The 19,138-nt window shown below is 32.8% G+C and overlaps 1 protein-coding gene across 1 annotated transcript; it reads left to right on the top strand.

The window, feature by feature from the left end:
• Window positions 1-190: 190 nt before the first annotated feature.
• LOC132740298 (uncharacterized) lies at window positions 191-9,450 on the top strand. The gene is made up of 3 exons (XM_060728176.1): window positions 191-378; window positions 3,265-3,595; window positions 5,542-9,450. The coding sequence occupies exons 2-3, from the start codon at window positions 3,279-3,281 to the stop codon at window positions 6,881-6,883; spliced, it is 1,659 nt and encodes a 552-aa protein (XP_060584159.1). The 5' UTR covers window positions 191-378; window positions 3,265-3,278; the 3' UTR covers window positions 6,884-9,450.
• Window positions 9,451-19,138: the final 9,688 nt, after the last annotated feature.

Raw genomic sequence — 19,138 nt, 5'->3', positions numbered from 1 at the left:
GTTTATTATAATTATTATGATTTTTATTAGTAGTAGTTGGATACTGCATCTAATTAAATTACTTTTGATGTTCAACTAAAAATAAACTATTTTAAATAAAGCATTGGACTATAGCGCGGTAGCTGCGCAGAGACCATTAAGAAATAAACACAGCTACACCAATGTAAAAAATACCTTTATCGAAAACGAAACAAGAAGTTTATTTATAGGAGGGAATTATGGGAGTATAGTAAAGTTAACACGTATTACATTGTTGAGTTATTCATTAAAATCAGAAATCATGACAGATTGATTGGATTAGTGTAATATATGAAGAATTACGGTGTATAACGTATTTTGTTGAGAAATTATAACAGGGTTAAGACGCTAGAGGATAAGGTAAATTACATATCTGTGTCGGTAACTTTCTAAATTTCAGAAACTTACTTGTCCCACTTTCTATTTTAAAACTATTGGAGAAATTTGAAGCAGGACCGTCATCAGTAAAGAACCTTGTCAAACTTTATAGATGAGCAGACAGAAGCTAATCGTTCCGCATATCATAATACTGGTTAACATTGTTCTGAGGAAATAAATTTACTTTAAATTCCCTCTTTAAAAACATACAAAAATACATGTACATGCAAAGTGGTAGTGTTTACTTGGAAACAATAAATTAGAATAGAAAAATAATTACAATGAAGACATGCTGTGCAATTTTATGAAGATGCATTAATGAAGACATAGAATGTGTCACAGGTTAACGGCGGGTAGCCAGATTATTAACAAGTTGCCCGCAAATATAATCCCATACCCAACACCGAACCATTTAAAGTCCAACAATATTTATATGAATAAAATTATTTAAAACATAGAGGATAAAATGTCAAAATGAAATACTTTCTCTATTACTGATATGATATTTAACATGACCGGCTCCGTTTTTATTTTATGTCACAATTTGATGTCTATTCTTCAATTCGTCTCATACTAAGTATATTAAACATTACAAAAACTAGTCAAGATTGTCATTCAATTTATGTTATTGAATCTACACAATTCAATAATGTTCTTCTATTGAGCAAAATCATTCAGACGAACTTATACTTAAGCATCCTTCTTCCAGTTACATCATATGACACATATTCTAATTAAAAGTTAAACAATCATACACTCATGAATTTTTTTCCTTAAAAATAACATCTTAACTGTTACACAGCTTCACAGAAAAGCTTCGTCAATCGTCAACATTCTGTAAGACCAAAGATTTACTTTTAAAATGATATATTTAGAGTCACAGTTTTGGTAGCTTAAATCTGAATCTTAACATGCTACCGACCTTTTGCCATGAGTCAACTATTTGCTTATATTAATTATATTGTATCCAATAAATTCAATCAAATTTTATTTTTCTCAGTGTATAATACATTACATAAACACGAGATACATAATACTGAATTTTTTTAATAAAATAGCCATACAGAGCCAATTAGATGAGAGAAAAATCATTATACGTTATAATTAGGTAAACCGTCTATTGTTTCAATATAATTTTCATATCATATTTTAAATCATTATCAATTGATCATATATCCATACATCTACGAGTTACTATTAGGGAATAGATAAACAAAAATTAAATAATACCTGTTATCCTAGTCTGACACGTTGCCTCATTATCTTGCTTTTTTGTCAATTTTTCTTTTTTTAAATTTCATTGTTTTCTTTTTTGTACTTTTATTCTACTTTGTTTTTCTTGCGCGAATTCGTGTATAGATATATCTGCGACGCGGAAACCCCTACTGTCAATAATGTTAAACTAGACATTATTTTTAACCTATAAACGATTGGTTTTTTGTCGAGCCCGCTTGTGGAGAGTTCGACCTTGTTGACACAATGCGGTTCGGTGTATGAACGTGAGTGCGTCCGTCTGTCCGTTCGTCCGGATATGCTTGTCATGAACGTAACTCTTAATAGGAAGCAATTCATATACCTAGCTCAAACGCTCGCAATAATGTTTCAGCGTGTCGCGCTCAAGACCCATGTGGTTAGATCAAAAGTCAAGGTCATACTTAAAGGTCAAATGCAAAAAAATGTTTCAAACAATTTGTCGGCACTATAACTTTATCACTAACTGTTGAAATTTCAAATAATCTGGCGTAAATATTCAACATCATAAGACAGCGTGTCGCGATCAAGAGTCATGTGGCAAGGTCAAAAGTTAAGGCCATACTTAAAGGTTAAATGCAAAAGAAAAGTTTTAAACAGCTTGTCCGCAATATAACTATATCAATAGTTGATGTGATTTCAAATAACCTGGCACAAATGTTTAACATCATGGGTTGGCGTGTCGCGCGCAAAAACTCTTTGACCAGGTCAAAAGTCAAGGTCTTACTACCGTCCGGATTACGTTTGTCCGGATCGTAACTCTGTCATTAGTAGGCAGAAGTTAAAATAACTTAGAACAAATGTTTACAATAATGAGTTGACTTGTCATGCGCAATAATCGTGTGACTAGGTCAAAGGTCAAGGTCATACCTCTAGGTCATATGTGACAGCGGGCTGTAATATGTTACAATTCTATATGATAATTGCATAAATAATAAATAATGTAGAATTGAATTGTTATTGAAGCGTGTATATGCTATTTTATGTATATAACAGACTAAGCATATATGAAACAATATTTTACAATATCTTTATAAGTGTTCATCGATCACCGTTTTCATTATATAATTAAATATGGTATCTTGGTCATAAAATGTGAAATATTCAATAAAAAATATGCCAAGAACAAATTAAACCTTAATACTACAATGTAGTAATATATTTCAATTTCATGAATTCGTATTAATATGCATTTAATGATTCAATGTAAAGTTAAATAATAAAAATCCTGTATGTTGTAAATAGGGTTGTTTCCACACTTAAGTGAGATTTTTTATATGTATATCATGATGCTTCTAAAACAATTTTCAAACATAGAAGAACATGTAAAATATGTACTGCGAATATTTGTCCATAGTATTTGTAATAATTTAAATATGTACATTCATTTATTATTGAAAAAAAATTGTATTAGACGTTATAGAAAATATATTTCAAATTACCTCCCTTTATTAACATGAAATGTAAATTCGGTAATATTTTTACAAATAATGCTTTTTGGGACTTATTGGTAAATCTTCATTTGAGCATTATATTTATGATTTAAAACAATAAAAAATATTATGTTGCAGGATCTTTAAATTGTTATTGAAACGTTTATGTGTTATTTTATAACAGACTGAGCGGGCACAATGGCTAAAGTAGACGGTCGTTCAACTATAACTGAAATTGACATCGTTTGTACCCCTTGTTTTGAGGATGATATTCGAGAACAAGCTGTGAAATATTGTCCTGAATGTCTGGAGTTTTTGTGTACAGGATGCACTCGACACCATGGAAGACAGAGGATAAGCCGTTCCCATAAGCTTGTAGACAAGAACGAGGCAAAACAAGGGTCACATGTGATCGTGAAAGCAAAATGTTTATATCACTTAGATCGTGAGATAGAGATGTATTGTGAGGAACATGACATGGTCTATTGTTTAAAGTGTATTGCTACAGATCATAGGTTTGTATTACTTTATATTAATTTCTCTTTGTTAAGTATCTTTACATTTATAGTTATCTGGAATTACTACAACGATTTATAATTAGTTTGAAACTCATTATATATTTTGTAATAATTGCAATGATATACTTAAATCATGTGAGATTTGGAAGAATGGTGACATCGAATAGACAGACATCGAAAACATTAAATTTTGGGGGGAAAGGTATATGTGTTTTTTCAGTATTTAAATCAGTATTTGTATGCCCCCGGAGGGAGGCAAAATATAATCGCACCGTATTTCTGTCCGTCCGTCAGTCTGTCTGTGCGTCCCCACTTTATTCGTGCCAGGACTGTAACTTTGACATATATCGAGGGATTTTGAAATAACTTGGCACAAATGTCTATCACATCAAGACGATGTGTTGAGTCCTAGAAACACGTCCCTACCTCAAAGGTCAAGGTCACACTATCATTTTGAAGTTCACATTGTCGCAATTAGAGTAAATAGGGTCACACAATCGTGTCCGGGCTGTAACTTTGTTATGAATAGAAGGATTTTAGAATAACTTGGGAAAAATGTCTTTCACAACAAGACGACGTTTGGCGTCCAATAATCACTTCCCTACCTCAAAGGTCAAGGTCACATTAACATTTTAAAGTTTCACTTTATCACAATAAGAATTTATAGGTACACACATTTGTGTCTGGATTGTAACTTTGTCATGCATAAAAGGATTTTAAAATAACTTGGCATAAATGTCTACAACATCAAGACCATGTGTCGCGTCCAATATTCACGTCCCTACCTCAAAGGTCAAGGTCACACTACCATTTTGAAGTTCATTTTATCACAATTAGAGTTTATAGGTACACACAATCGTGTCCGGACAGTAACTTTGTCATGCATTGAAGGATTTTAAGATAACTAGGCATAAATGTCTACCACATCAAGACGATACGTCGCGACATAGACCCATGTTCCTACCTTCAAGGTCAAGGTCACACTTATAGTTTGAAGGTACTCATTCTATCGAATACACATTCAAGTCCGGACTGTAACTTTGTCATGCATGGAAGGATTTTAAAATAACTTGGCACAAATGTCTACCACAACAAGACAATGTGTCGCGGCTGAGGCTCATGTCCGTCTGTCCGTGTGTCCCCACTTACATAACAATCATGTCCAGACTGTAACTTTGTCATGCATTAAGGGATTTTGAAATAATTTAGCAATGTCTTTCTCATAACAACATTTTGTAGCGTCCAGGAACCACGTCCCTTCTTCAAAGGTCAAGGTCACACTTATATTTTGAAGGTTCATGCTATCACAATTAGAGATTACAGGTACAATAAAACAAAGAACAATATTCAGCAATTAGTTACTTTCATTCTCTTTTCTTTTCATAATACGAGCGTACCTGCATGCCTAAGAAACCTTTTCGGGGGCATTCGTCACTTGGGTGACAGCTCTTGTTTATAATTGACAACTTGAAAGCTAGTGTCACAATCATCTTTATTTTTTTTAAATATAATAATTAGATATGTCATGTGATATCTGAAATGTTTCTGCGATAACATCTTTCAAATTGACTTAAGTGATGTGCATGATAATTGGACAACACTTACTAGGAGATAAAAATTACAAAATCATGATCACATGAAACATTACATTTTGACAAACATAAAAAACTTCATCATTTAAATCATTTACTTTAAGGTAGGTGTAGCAGATACTTCTATATATCCCAGTGATAAGATATTATGAATAAAACACTTTCACATGAAGACAGTAGCCAAATTAATTGTATACGAATTATCAGAGCTATCACACAGAAAACAACAAGATCAGCTTTATAAATGTATATAGTTGATATGTAAAGTAATATGTCAGATCCTAATTATAGTGAGGATACTAAAGCGTAAATACTAAAATGATCTTAAATACTTTACTTTCTTGTTACCAGGTCCTGTAAGGGAGTGACAGGTTTAGACGACTTATCAGTTTCTACTGATCAGGAAAGAGAAACAGAACGTTTAAAGGCTGACATTATGAACATCCAAGAATGTTTAGAAAATACTGATAAGAAAACGAAAACGAACCTGCAATGCATAGAGGAACAAAGAAATGACGTCGTTTCGCAAATAGAGGGACTTGCGCGCGGTTTGGTAGAACATATCCAGAAGTTGGAGCGTGAAGCGTTGGAAGGTCTAGATGCGGTATATTCTTTGGTCAAAGGAGAACTGGAGACAGATATTTCTAATTTAAGCAAAGCTAAACAAGAAATTGAGCAGGTAAGAAGTCAACTAAAAGACTTGGATAGCCTGGATAAAATACAGTTTGTCCAAACAAAACTGACACAACAAACATTAAACGATGCAGTAACAGTATTTGGACAACATGAATCTAAGGGCATTCAATCATTGTATTTGAAGGAAAATACAGAATTAAAGTCCTCTGTCAGTTCATCAACATTTTTAGGGTCTGTACAAAAGATATCAGAAAACAAAAGACTGCCGACATCAAGGACGTATAAAGTACGTTCACAGAAGGAGGAAAATATCCGCATGAAAAACGACAAGGACGATCCCTACATTTGTGATGTATGTCAGCTTCCAGACGGTACAATCATATTGGCTGATCACTATAATAAGAGGATAAAGAGACTTGATGTGAATTATAACATTAAAGATTGTTTTGATCTAGGATCATATACTACAGGTATCTGTTGTACTGGTAATACTGAGGTCGCTGTGAAACTGAACAACAACAAAGTTAGGTTTATATCGGTAGGGAGCATATTATCTAAGGTGAGAGATATATCTGTTACAAGTGGAGGTTACAGGGGAATGGCATATTGTGCTGGAGAGTTGTGGGTATCTGCTGAGAGAGGTGTAAATGTATACAGTATGACAGGTACAATATTAAATTCTATCGGTAGTGATGTGAATGGTCAACGCATATTTACATCTATACAACAAATGACCGTCAGCAGAGAAAATGTTTGTGTAGCAGACCCAAGTGATGGTGTTGTCTGTTTGACAAGAGATGGAACGGTGAAAAGGAAACTGAGAGATAAAAGGCTTGCTGACACACGTGGTGTATGTGTATCCAATGACGGAACCGTGTTTATTTCTGGATGTGGCTCAAACAACATCATGATGTTTGATAGCGAAGGGAAATGCCTCGGAGAATTAGTTTCTAAAGATTCCGGTTTAGTAAGCCCATTATCATTATTGTTCGATGACAAGAGAAACTGTTTAGTTGTTGCATGCTATCCTGACAAAATGATAGTTTATTATATCTGATAATATATAGTGTTTTTGTTGTTGTTATATTGTACATAGATTTAAAATGCTACATGTGGAGACAAAGAGTTACAGTTATATGATCAAACATATCATATTTAACAGTCGGCCTCTGCATACATTTACCTTCCCTTTTAATGTATGATGATTACTCAATACTTAATGTCTTAAATTACTGATATTCAATCAATATCATATGTAGAGCTTTGCTATGCAGTCTAGCTGTTGGTTTTGTTGTCCAATTTATGTCATTTATTTATTGGTTATAAAGACATGGGCTGTGTGTTTCTGTACATACATATATGCTATAAAAATCATGTTAATTGGTCAGTGTGTCAACATATCATTTGCCAAATAAATCTATTTATCACTGTTTGTCAATATTTAAGATAATTTTTTTTCGTTCTCAGAAATCTTGTAGTTGTGTTCCGCTATGACACTAAATACAAAATTATCAATACATCAATAAGGCATCAAGTTTGTTCGTATTGGGGCTAAACTCATTTATAAATAATGCCCTTTTCATAAACGCTCTTATACTTTAACTTCTCTCTTTGTGTTAAAATTTTATTAATAGGACATTATACTATTTAATATTGTTGTTCACAGCAGCACTAAGTAAAACTCATTTTTGTAAACAAAAAATAAATTTGGTTTACCATATTGTGCAATAAAAAGTTATTGTGCTAAAAGCCCATTCGCATAACATAATAGCCGAGATGTTGCAATTGCTAAAAATCCTACAAATTTGTAAATTCATGCTATGCTAGTAAATAATATGGTTCCATATATGGAAGTGTCGATGTAACATTAAATTTTGAACCCGTTTAAAATTGTCCGGATTGGTCATTTTTGAACGAATTTTGATCAATTTTCACCTATCTCCATTATTGAATGACTCATTCACGTGTGAAAAAATGACTGATCCATTTTTGATATGCCATAAATGATCAAAAGAACGATGCCAAACATGTATATACAGTGTCATACACATAAAACGGTAATATATCTGTATTATTTTCAGAGTTGTAAGTGATAAATATTGATACATCTTAATTAAATGACCGAGGAGCTAATAACAATTTGCCAATTCATCCTGATTACTGATAGCTATACGGTACTGATGTAGTGAACTTAATATTACATACCAGAATACTGTATATTAATGGGTTTTTTCGCTGTCAAAGGGAGTCGCCTGCTATTATTAAAGGGGCAGGCTTCTACTGTTTATTAATGTTTATTAATGTTTTAAAGATATCACACTAGTTAAAACCAATCTACCCCTCTTAAAATGAACACTATTTAACAGACGTGTTATATTTCAATATATTTTCTGTGCTGATCAGGGGAAGTAACGAGAAGTTTAGTGAATCAACAACGGTTACTTCCCATGATCAGTACCAAAAGGTGAGTAAAAAGGTGCGCGGAGATTGGTGTAGCAGATAAGAAATTGTTGACTTTAGGGTAAACTAAAAATGTTGAGTAGGATAAGAAACATGTGAACAAGAACAACTCTTATTGCCTATAGCATACCTTTATTGGGTCCATATTGCGGGAATGTAAAATTATCGATTTTTAAAGCTCGGGAATATATTAATTTATTAATGGGTAACAGTAGCTCATTTTTGTGTCGCCTCTACGGAGTAGTGGCGACATATAGGGATCACTTCTCCGTCGTCAGTCTGTCCGTCTGTCTGTCCGTCCGTCACAAAACTTGTCCGGACTACTCCTCATAAACTACTTGTGCAATTTTATCCAAACTTTACAGGAATGATAAGTACCAAGTCTAGTTGTGCATATTGTCAGCATTTTTCCGTTCAATGATTTTTGTAAGAGTTACGGCCCTTTAATGATTTTATTTTTAAAGTTTGTCTGGACTACTTCTCTTATACCACTTATGCAATTTCAATGAAACTTTACAGAATTGATCTGTAGCTCAAGTCCTTGCGCATATTGCACGGGTTTTTCGGTTGAATGATTTTTGGCCGAGTTATAGCCCTTTGATAAAAAGGTGTTTTAACTGTGTGTTGCCAGATACACAAAAGCTTGTCCGGACTACTCCTCATAAACTACTGGTGAAATTTTATCCAAACTTTACAGGAATGATCAGTACCAAGTATAGTTGTGCACTGTCCGTCTGTCACAAAACTTGTCCCAACATGAAATTGGCCATCACGAGGCGACACATGTGATCACTGATCGCTCTTGTTTGGAAAATGATTTATTCATCCGTCATTCATGAATGTTATTTCTTGACAGCTATATTTTTGTTTGTGAAATAACTGATAGAAGTTCAGGTAATTGAGTCCTTTACTGGTCTTAAAATATTGGTTTATAATAAAAGATTAACATATGTTCTTATAGCTTTCTGTGGCATTCGGGCGAGCGAGATATTTAATAAGTTTTAAACTAAGTTATGAAATGTGTAAGAAGCTAAAAGTCAAAATCATTTGTTTATTTTGTAATTTTACCTCTTCTAAAAATCTTCATTATTTGGTACATACTCGTATTGTTACTGTTTATTATTTCAGTGCTTACATGTTAACATGATTATGTATTAAATTACAATAAGCATGTAAACGACTTGACTAATTGATAAATTCGATATTTCTGCATTTCAATAATTTAGCAAACTGTTCATTACATATAGACCAAGAAATCCATGCATAAAATAGTGCGAAGTGTGCACCTCTTGTGAAAAACATGAGATTTGGCACAGTTGTTGGCTTATAAAACACTTCATTTAAGCCTGGGATCCAGGTTGTGCGAATCCAATATGACCACCAAAATCTGAGATGGCCGCCATATTTGTTTCAGAATATTAAAACCGTCGTCATAACACGCACATGAATTAATATCAGCAGTTCATTATATTATACATTTGTAAAAAATACTTGAGAAAAAAATAATACTAAGATAAAAAGTATTTCAAAAGAAACCAACAGATTACTATCATTATAAATCAATTGTATTAATACGTATTCGTCTACATTTCGGCTTCCGTAGATTCATTATATATTCCCAAATTTAGACGAGGCCCTTATACTCAAACCTATACAAGACTTAATATGTATATGTATAGTATTATACTTGATTGTCATGCAAACACTTCGATGACTTCAAGTGCATGATATTTCTTCATGTAATGGTGTGCCGAATCTTGCGCGGTTATGTCACATCAAAATTATATTCGAGGTTCAAAGACCCCTGTTAAATGCCAATTAGGAATCGTAGGTGGAAGTCTCTATGAAAATGCTTGCACAAGTAGCAGTGGTTCTAAGGATACGAAGAATAAAATATTATTCAAAGTCTTATAATCCTCCTATAAATCAAGACTCAATCCTTCATCTACACCCAATAGTTGTACACTTGCTTTTCTTCTGCTTTGAAATTGGAACAGTCCTTTCAAACTTCAAGTGATGTAAATATCAAGCCACCAACAATGCTTGAGAGCCGGGTCATTTTACATGATTTACCTGGGTTTATACTGGCGGCAAAGTCAGTATCTATACTTCCATGCCTTTCATTCTGTTTAAATTGTTAAGTAATAAACCGTTATCATGAATACTAATGAGTTTAGAAATGTGAATCGAGATGGAAAAAAATGATTGATAAACTTAAGGTCGCTGTATCAGTAAATTAAATAGTTTTATAATTCTCGTTTCACACCATCTTTACAAACGGCTAAGTCTTTTCTAGTTTATTTTAAAGTTTTAAACATTTTCAGATATACTAGAAATTAACAGATCATCTCAACATAAAGTGTTCTTTAATTTCAATATCTTGTAATGAACAACAATTGCAAATTCTATCATCAACGAGCATATTTTTGTACTGTCCGTTTTTATATTTCTTTGTGAGCAATGATTTTAAATTCAATGAAAGACGATTTAATTATATAATGTTATTGTCTGTTTCAATTCAAACCATACTATTCTTTAAAGTTAACATTTCAAGTTAAAAATATATGATTGTGTCATTTTCGAATTATATCTATAACTATAACATACAGTAGTTACAACAATGCTGAATAATAATTTTGTTTATCAGTTTATCACTTTATATATATTCATCTAAAGTTGTCATCAAATTATTACATGTATACGTTACATTAACGTATCACACTGTACGGTGACAAACATACATCTTTAAGAAGGTTAGTGTTTGTCTAAGTCCGCCTGTCTAGACAAAATTTAATTTCATTACTGTTGCATTTACAAAAACTATAAAATACTTCACATTATCTTACAATAAATGGCAATAAAAAACTTATTTTAGCACTTGACGTTATGATTAAAAATAAAAAAGGATCACTACTAGATTCCTATATAGGTACTGATAATTCCGTAGGATGTAAGTTGATCGAAAATATATATCAATCGGGTTATCTTGAAATATCTAAATTGTCGACTTGAATGAGGTCCAGAGGATAAGCATTTCAGTAAAGTGACAAATGATCTCAGGCATTGAGTCTAATGTGGCCATTTGTCTTGGTAGGAATAATAGACAGTCACTTTCGGAAAGGTTGGTAATTACTGTTTAGTCATCCGGGAAAGATGGTATTGTGGTGGTCCGACCACCGAAATAAGACCACAAAATGAGCGAAAATCGTCGTTAAAACGAAACAGCAACAAAACATACACACAGCAAACCGGAATGAAGGGGGGGGGGGGAGTCATTGGACCCCACCTCCAAACAATGCATTCTTAGGCTACACCAGTAATTACTTCATAAAATCTAATATGTCAAATCTCAAAAATGATGATTTACGTTCCGATTTGCAAAAACATTTTTTCTGAAAACGTTTTGCCTAAGTCACAGTGACTACGAACTAGACTCGTTTATCAATTTACTAAAATAGATTACACATTGTATGATAATGTTTGATAGGATATGTTATTTAGGTTGCTGATTTGCTATCATTTGTACCTTACCGTGACAATGTATAGAATAGAGATATAGAATTTTTCACGCGCGGAAGCTATCAGGGTAGACATGGTGCATTGTAATTGTCCACATTGATTTCAAAAAGAATATATAATATAAAGAAGAATTTGTACTTTGAAAAGTTTCCCACTATGCATACAACATAGGGACACAGTTCGGCAAAAATTATCTCAAGGATACTTGATGACGAGAGTTCTGTTAAAACCATTTCGAATCCCTTGTAAAGTGAAGGGTCAAAACTCGCAAACCGAATAATCTAGTATTAATAACAAACATGAAAAGACTTAAACAGTGGTATCCACATATATTTATTAACAAAACGAGTTAAACGAATCTGGAAATGAATAATCAAAAACAAAAGCAAAATTGCAACATGGATGATGCTTGTGAAAAATTTAAATGATTAAATAAAGATTACCTCGCGATTTCCCAATGTCGTCAAGTGTTTAGCATAGAGGGCAGTGGTTCTATTATATTCAATATTTTTTTGTAAGTTTAATGGGGGAAAATTCTTATTGATGAAATATCTTTAAATGTTTAATCTCACAATATTTACTCGTGCGAAAGCTAGCTTTCTGGGTTCTTTGGAATGGAGATATCATACATAAAATAGCACACAATCTCGTAGTACGATTAGGTGGACTCATCTTGCAATGACACAATTTTGAAAAGTGTGGTTTTCTAAAGCTTCATCGAACATTTTATTGCTGATGTTATGTAACATCTACACAGCTACGCCAGTGTATAATTTAATATCATCGAAATGAAAACTAGAGGCTTATTGATAGGAGCGAACACTGGTTACACGTATCGTATCGAAGTATTGTTCAGCTTTTGAAAGAATTAAAGAGAAATTAATTTGATTAGGGGATCATAGATGAAGAATTACGGCGTATAACTTATATTATTTGGAGGATACATTTTATCAAGGTTAGGACTTCTTAGGATTATTATGTATCTTTGTTTTATAAGCTGCTCACCCTTTATAAAATGTTTTATAATATATCATGAGGTTGAGTACCATACTGAATTCTATTCGACGAGTTTTATTAGACGGGACGCTATTCGAGTCTTGTATATACGAATCCAATATAACCAGTATTATTCTCAACCATGTCAAATGACCTCTTTATTTCATTCCACCATTATTTTATATTTTGAAAGAACTTTGAACATTACTTCAATATAATAAAATAGAGTGTTATAAAGTATTCTTTAAGAACGCATAAAACGAAAGACAGTAAATGATTGCAGACTCGGTTTGGTTGAATCTGTTCATGAAAGGAAATGGAAAAATCATGTAACCATCCACGCTTAAACAGAGACGCATGCACAATATTTCTTCGCTTTAAATGTTTCATTCATTTTTCTGTAAATGTCCTCAAAATTAATACTCTAGGCAGTCACAGGAACAAAACGTTTCTCCTTAGAAAGAATTAAATGGTGGTTACGTGGGTCAGGTAAGAGCGTTAAGTTTTCACAATAGTTGTCACAGTGATCTCTGAAAACGTTAAATAACATATCAAATGAATGCCTTAGACTTGTTTCAATCATACAATATCCACAATATCTGTTATTTCAAAACTTCAAGGGTTCGTTCAAGTCATATGACTTGCTTAAGGATTACTGATTCTTTCGGCGTTTAAATTTCTTCCAACATATGTAGATATTTTTACCCTTCAAACCAAAAAATCATAGAATGTATACAGAAATTCATGAAGGAAAGTCATTTTTGTGTGTGTGATTTGAGTGCATAATACCATTTTAACCATTTAGATATTAATTCATTAATTTGCCTGACTATCCCTTTAACATAGTAAAATATGGAATTTTAAAACATCAATCGATTTATTCATACGGAGGTTATCATGAAACCTCCAACGTGACGCGTTAGTGCTATTACATGAAAAGCGGCGTATGGTCCCCAAGTTGAAGAATGAATGTGCCCTAAACGAGAAAACAATGGGCGGAACTAAATTAAATGGAATATTTTATAAGGGATCAGAGATAATATAGCATGCATATCACAGATAAGTCCTCAAAGGACAAATAAAAAGCAGGCCACATATCCTAAGGGGTAGATTTAAAAGTATTCAAATGAGAAATTCTAGAACAACTCAGCTAGATAAAAACCGAAAAGAGGGAACTAAAAATAACACAAGCACGGCAATAATGTCGTTCTGAACGATCTTTAAGGTTCAGAAATATAACATACTTCATTTACGGGGCGACATTTTACGGTCTCCACACGACAAAAACAACGCTGATCTGGCGTTTAAATAGACGGTAGTAAGGAATCCCTCAAGAACGCATAAATAAAAATAAAAACGACAAAATTTGAAAATGTTGCAGACTTTATATGGATTTTGGATCCTAAAATGATAATTTCAAATCATTTGAGTATGATATGCATTTAATAAGAGCTACCGCTGAAACTCCATGGAAGCAAAATTTTTGAAATTCAATTTTCATTTTTGACCTTGACAGTCGTGGTAATTCAAATATCAAGGCCACATTTGAATAAATCGTCATGAATGTTTTGTCCTCATTTGTCCAATAATAAAACAAATCCATGATATAACAATTTAAGTAAGATTCAATATTTTGACGGTCAAGGTTAATTAAAGCTGCAAGCCTCAAGATGAGCAAACATAATTCAAGGCAATCAAACTTGAGTAAGATGTTTAGAACAGTAAAATAATTCAATATTAAAGGAATAATTTACATTATGTTTGAGACTCATGATTGATTTTGCAGTATAAATAACTATATTTCTACTGCACTATGAACGCAGTAAGGGCTTACTAACGCAATAAGGTCTATTTTTGCCTCTTTCTGGAAATGTGCCCGGGATATGAGAGCCATTAAATGAATACAGATAATTTATTTGCTTACATCACAACAGTTTACAATTGAACAATTCTTCATTTTTCATGATTTTTATAATGTTTATGGTGATTTTATTCATGCAAATTTTTTGTGGTGACGGGATTTCTAAGGTTTGACCTGGATATACTCGTGTACACTTGTTGAATTTATTTAAATTGTTGATAATAAAATTTAATAAAGATAGTAATTATACTATAAAATTATCGTGGTGTATCTGATATATCTTGATAACTCATGATTTAAATCCAATATAAATTTCTTTGATAACAATTTAGCAAACTTTCAAGCCATTCTGCAAGCATTGGTGAAGAATACTGCACGGTTTGAATTCAAATGCGTAGGAATATAATCACGAAGGCTGATATGCTTGAAGTGATTAATTACAAAGCATTTGAACGAAAAAACTGTGCATTTTTATACTATAATGCACGAAGAAATGATATCTATTTCCATTCTGACACGTCGAGAAAAATATAGTTGGACTATAAGTTTGGTGGTTAAATTTCCTTTCGCCTGAGAGTATCCAATAGAGACGCTCTTTAAAGGCTGTTCCAGTCGGTTGAAAAAAAAATGTTGTTAGGTCTATTGTTTGCAGAAAACATTTTGAGAAAAATGAATTTTGAAAACGTTTATAAATTTTTTGTTTGTTCGGGTTTATTTTCTTAGTGAGACCATTTCTTATCATTCTAGATGGTTTTCAGAACAAAATTCACCATAGAGTTGTTTTATACAGTTTGTATATCAGATTTTTCAAACAAAATGGACTCGTCAATATGCCGGTCTGATAATACAGATGGAGGCAATAAAAACGGCGAGTGCATTGTTGTGAAAAATATCACGCTTCCAGCCTTCATTGTTTATATAAAAGAATCTCCGATAGTGTTAGAAAACAAAATGATGCTACTAGTATTCTTAAACTGAGTTTTATATAATGAACCTTTGTTTTTTTCTCATAAAAAGTAAAAATATCCAAAAGTGTGCCAAGAACAACTTGATAACTTGTTTTAATGCCATAATTATTGAACACTTAACAACTGCACGTTGTTTAATGTAAAGTTAAATGGTTAATCAAATGTTTATATGATATTTTACAACAGACTGAGCTCACACGATGGCTGCAGTAGACGGTCGTTCAACTATAACTGACATTGACACTGTTTGTACCCCTTGTTTTGAGGATGATATTCGAGAACAAGCTGTGAAATATTGTCCTGAATGCCAAGCATTTTTATGTACAGGATGCACACGACACCATGGTAGACTGAGAATGAGTCGATCCCATAAGCTTGTAGACAAGAACGAGGCAAAACAAGGGTCACATGTGACCGTGGCAGCAAAATGTTTATATCACCCAGATCGTGAGATAGAGATGTACTGTGAGGAACATGACATGGTTTATTGTTTAAAGTGTATTGCTACAGACCATAGGTTTGTATTTATTTTAGATTAATTTCTCATTGTTAAGTGTCTTAACAATTACTACAACGTTTTGTTATTATTTTGAAAATATAATAATTGAAATGGTATATTTAAATTATTTGAGATCTGCAAAAAAGGTGACATCGAAACGACAGACATCGGAAATTTCGGAAGGAAAGTTATATGTGCTGTAAATCAGTATTTTTATAATTGGCAACTTGAAAGCTAGTGTTAAAATCATCTAACATTTACTAGCGGATAAAACAAATAAAAAATTCCTGAGGACAAAAACAACCCAATTTTAACAAACATAAATAATTTCCAAATTTTAACAATGAATTTTAAGTTAAGTGTAGCAGATTCCTCTTTATGTCGTAGTGATAAGACATTATGATTTAAAAAAATCTTTCACGCGAAGACATTTGCCAAAGTAATTCTATTCGCTTTATAAGAGCTATCATACAGATGAAAACAACAAGATCACTTTTATAAATGTATCTAGTTTTTACGTAAAGTAAAATGATCCTAGAAATAATAAGAATACCGAAATGTAGATACTGAAATGTACTTAATTACTTTATCTGAGAAGTTAAACTTTCTTGATACCAGGTCCTGTACGGGAGTGACAGGTTTATACGACTTATCAGTTTCTACTGACCAGAAAAGAGAAACAGAACGTTTAACGTCTGACATTAAAAACATCCAAGAACGTTTAGAAAACACTGATAAGAAAACGAGAACGAACCTGAAAAGCATAGAAGAACAAAGAAATGATTTCATTTTGCAAATAGAAGGACTTGCGCTCGGATTGGTAGAACATATCCAGAAGTTGGAGCGTGAAGCTTTGGAAGGCCTAGATGCGGAATATTCGTTGGTCAAAGGAGAACTGGAGACAAATATGTCTAAGTTAAGTGAAGCTAAAGAAGAGGTTGAGCAGGTAAAAAGCAAGCTACAAGACTTGGACACTAAGGATAAAATACAACAATTTGTTCAGACAAAACGGATACAACAATCTTTAAACGATGTAGTAAAATTGTTTGAATTCCATGAAGCTAAAGGCAGTCAATCATTGTATTTAGAGGAAAATACAGAATTAAAGTCCTCAGTCAGTTCATCAACTTTTTTAGGGTCTGTACAAAAGATAACAGAAAACAAAAGTCTGCCGAAATCAAGGACGTATAAAGTACGTTCACAGAAGGAGGTTAATATCCGCATAAAAAACGACAAGGTCCAGCCCTATATTTGTGATGCGTGTCAGCTTCTAGACGGTACAATCATACTGGCTGACTTTTATAATTTGAGGATTATCAGACTTGGTGTAAATTATAACATTAAAGATTGTTTTGATCTAGAATCAAAGCCTAGAGGTATCTGTTGTACTGGTAATACGGAGGTCGCTGTGAAACTGTACAACAACAAAGTTTGGTTTATATCAGTAGGAAGGTCATTATCTAAGGTAAGAGATATAACTGTTGCACATGGAGGTAACTGGGGAATGACATATTGTGCTGGAGAGTTGTGGGTATCTGCTGGAAATAGTGTAAATGTTAACAGTATGACTGGTCAATTATTAAAGTCTGTCAGTAATGATGGCAATTTCAAACTGATGTTTAAAAAATCTCAACAGCAAATGGCTGTCGGTGGAGATATTATTATTTTTACTGATCAAAGTGATGGAGCTGTCTGTTTGAACAGAGATGGTACGGTAAAAAGAGAACTGAGAGATAAAAGGCTTGCTGACACACGCGGTGTATGTGTATCCAATGATGGAACTGTTTTTATTTCTGGGTGTAGCTCACACAACATCATTATGTTTGATAGCGATGGAAAATGCCTCGGAGAATTAGTTTCTAAAGATTCCGGTCTAAAAAATCCACTATCATTATTGTTCGATGACAAGATGAACTGTTTAGTTGCTGCATGCTTTTATGGCAAAGTAATAGTTTATTATATCTGACATTTCGCAATTTAGTGTGTGCTTTGTTGTTATGTTGCACATATATTTAAAATGCTACATGTACAGGGAAAGAGTAACAGTAATGTGCTCAAACATATCACACTCTATGTCCTCCCTAAATAATTTTAGCTGCTATTAGATAAATAACACATGGGTTTGTGGGTAACAGTAAAAAATATCATTCCGAGGAAAATACTGTTACCCGAGGCGTAGACGAGGGTAACAGTATTTTACGAGGGATGATATTTTTACTGATACACACAAACCCATGTGTTATTTATTTTATTACCCCGAACAAATTCTATGATGATCTGAATTTGTCAACAAAAGTTAACTAACAATAGTAAACCAAGAGTAGCAATAACCAAACAGCTAAACTGTTCTTACCTTGCAAGTTTTAAGTGTACTGTAGGCCTACTTGAGAAGGTGTTTTTCTTTTATTCTTAACTGTAAGCAAGTGATGATATCTACTAGTCATAAACATACAATAAGCTGTGTTTAATTTAGAAAACAAAACACTAACCCATTTATAAGGTTATGATCTGTGAAATCTGATCATTCTGTATCCAGAATATTCTTCGCATGGTTTTTGACAAAGTGCATTTACAAAATAACGATGATATCAGATATCCTACAGATGTCAGTCCACCAACTCTATTTGTAATGTTTCACTGGTTATTATTGTTAAATAATCCTTTGTTTCATGCTTAAATCAATCGTCTACATTATACGTCCGGATGGTTCACCCTACTATGATAGACAAGAACTTAAAGGTATTGACCTTTTTGTACATAAACTATTAGAAAAACAAGAAAAATATAATGCAGATGTATTTGTTGTGGGAGATTTAAACAGTCGTATTGGGAGGGAAATTGACAATTTTGGTTGCATAGATAATGCTCCTGTTTATGATGAATATAGGGATATATTAGATGATGAATATATACAAAAGAGGGTTAGTAATGATACAGGTGTAAATAAATTTGGCAAAGGTTTTTTAAATTTTTGTAAATGTTACAATTTTATTATTGCAAATGGAAGAT

Source organism: Ruditapes philippinarum, unplaced genomic scaffold (genome assembly GCF_026571515.1).
Source record: "Ruditapes philippinarum isolate M1 unplaced genomic scaffold, ASM2657151v2 ctg9023_1_1_1_1, whole genome shotgun sequence".
Lineage (NCBI taxonomy): Eukaryota > Metazoa > Mollusca > Bivalvia > Venerida > Veneridae > Ruditapes > Ruditapes philippinarum.
This window is presented reverse-complemented; position numbering and strand designations above follow the sequence as displayed.

What these genes read in the sequence shown, in the direction of transcription:
- LOC132740298 (XM_060728176.1), top strand. Translation starts at nt 3,279, where the DNA reads ATGGCTAAAGTAGACGGTCGTTCAACTATAACTGAAATTGACATCGTT. An exon ending in TGTATTGCTACAGATCATAG is followed by an intron (nt 3,596 to 5,541) that starts GTTTGTATTACT and finishes TCTTGTTACCAG; the next exon opens with GTCCTGTAAGGGAGTGACAG.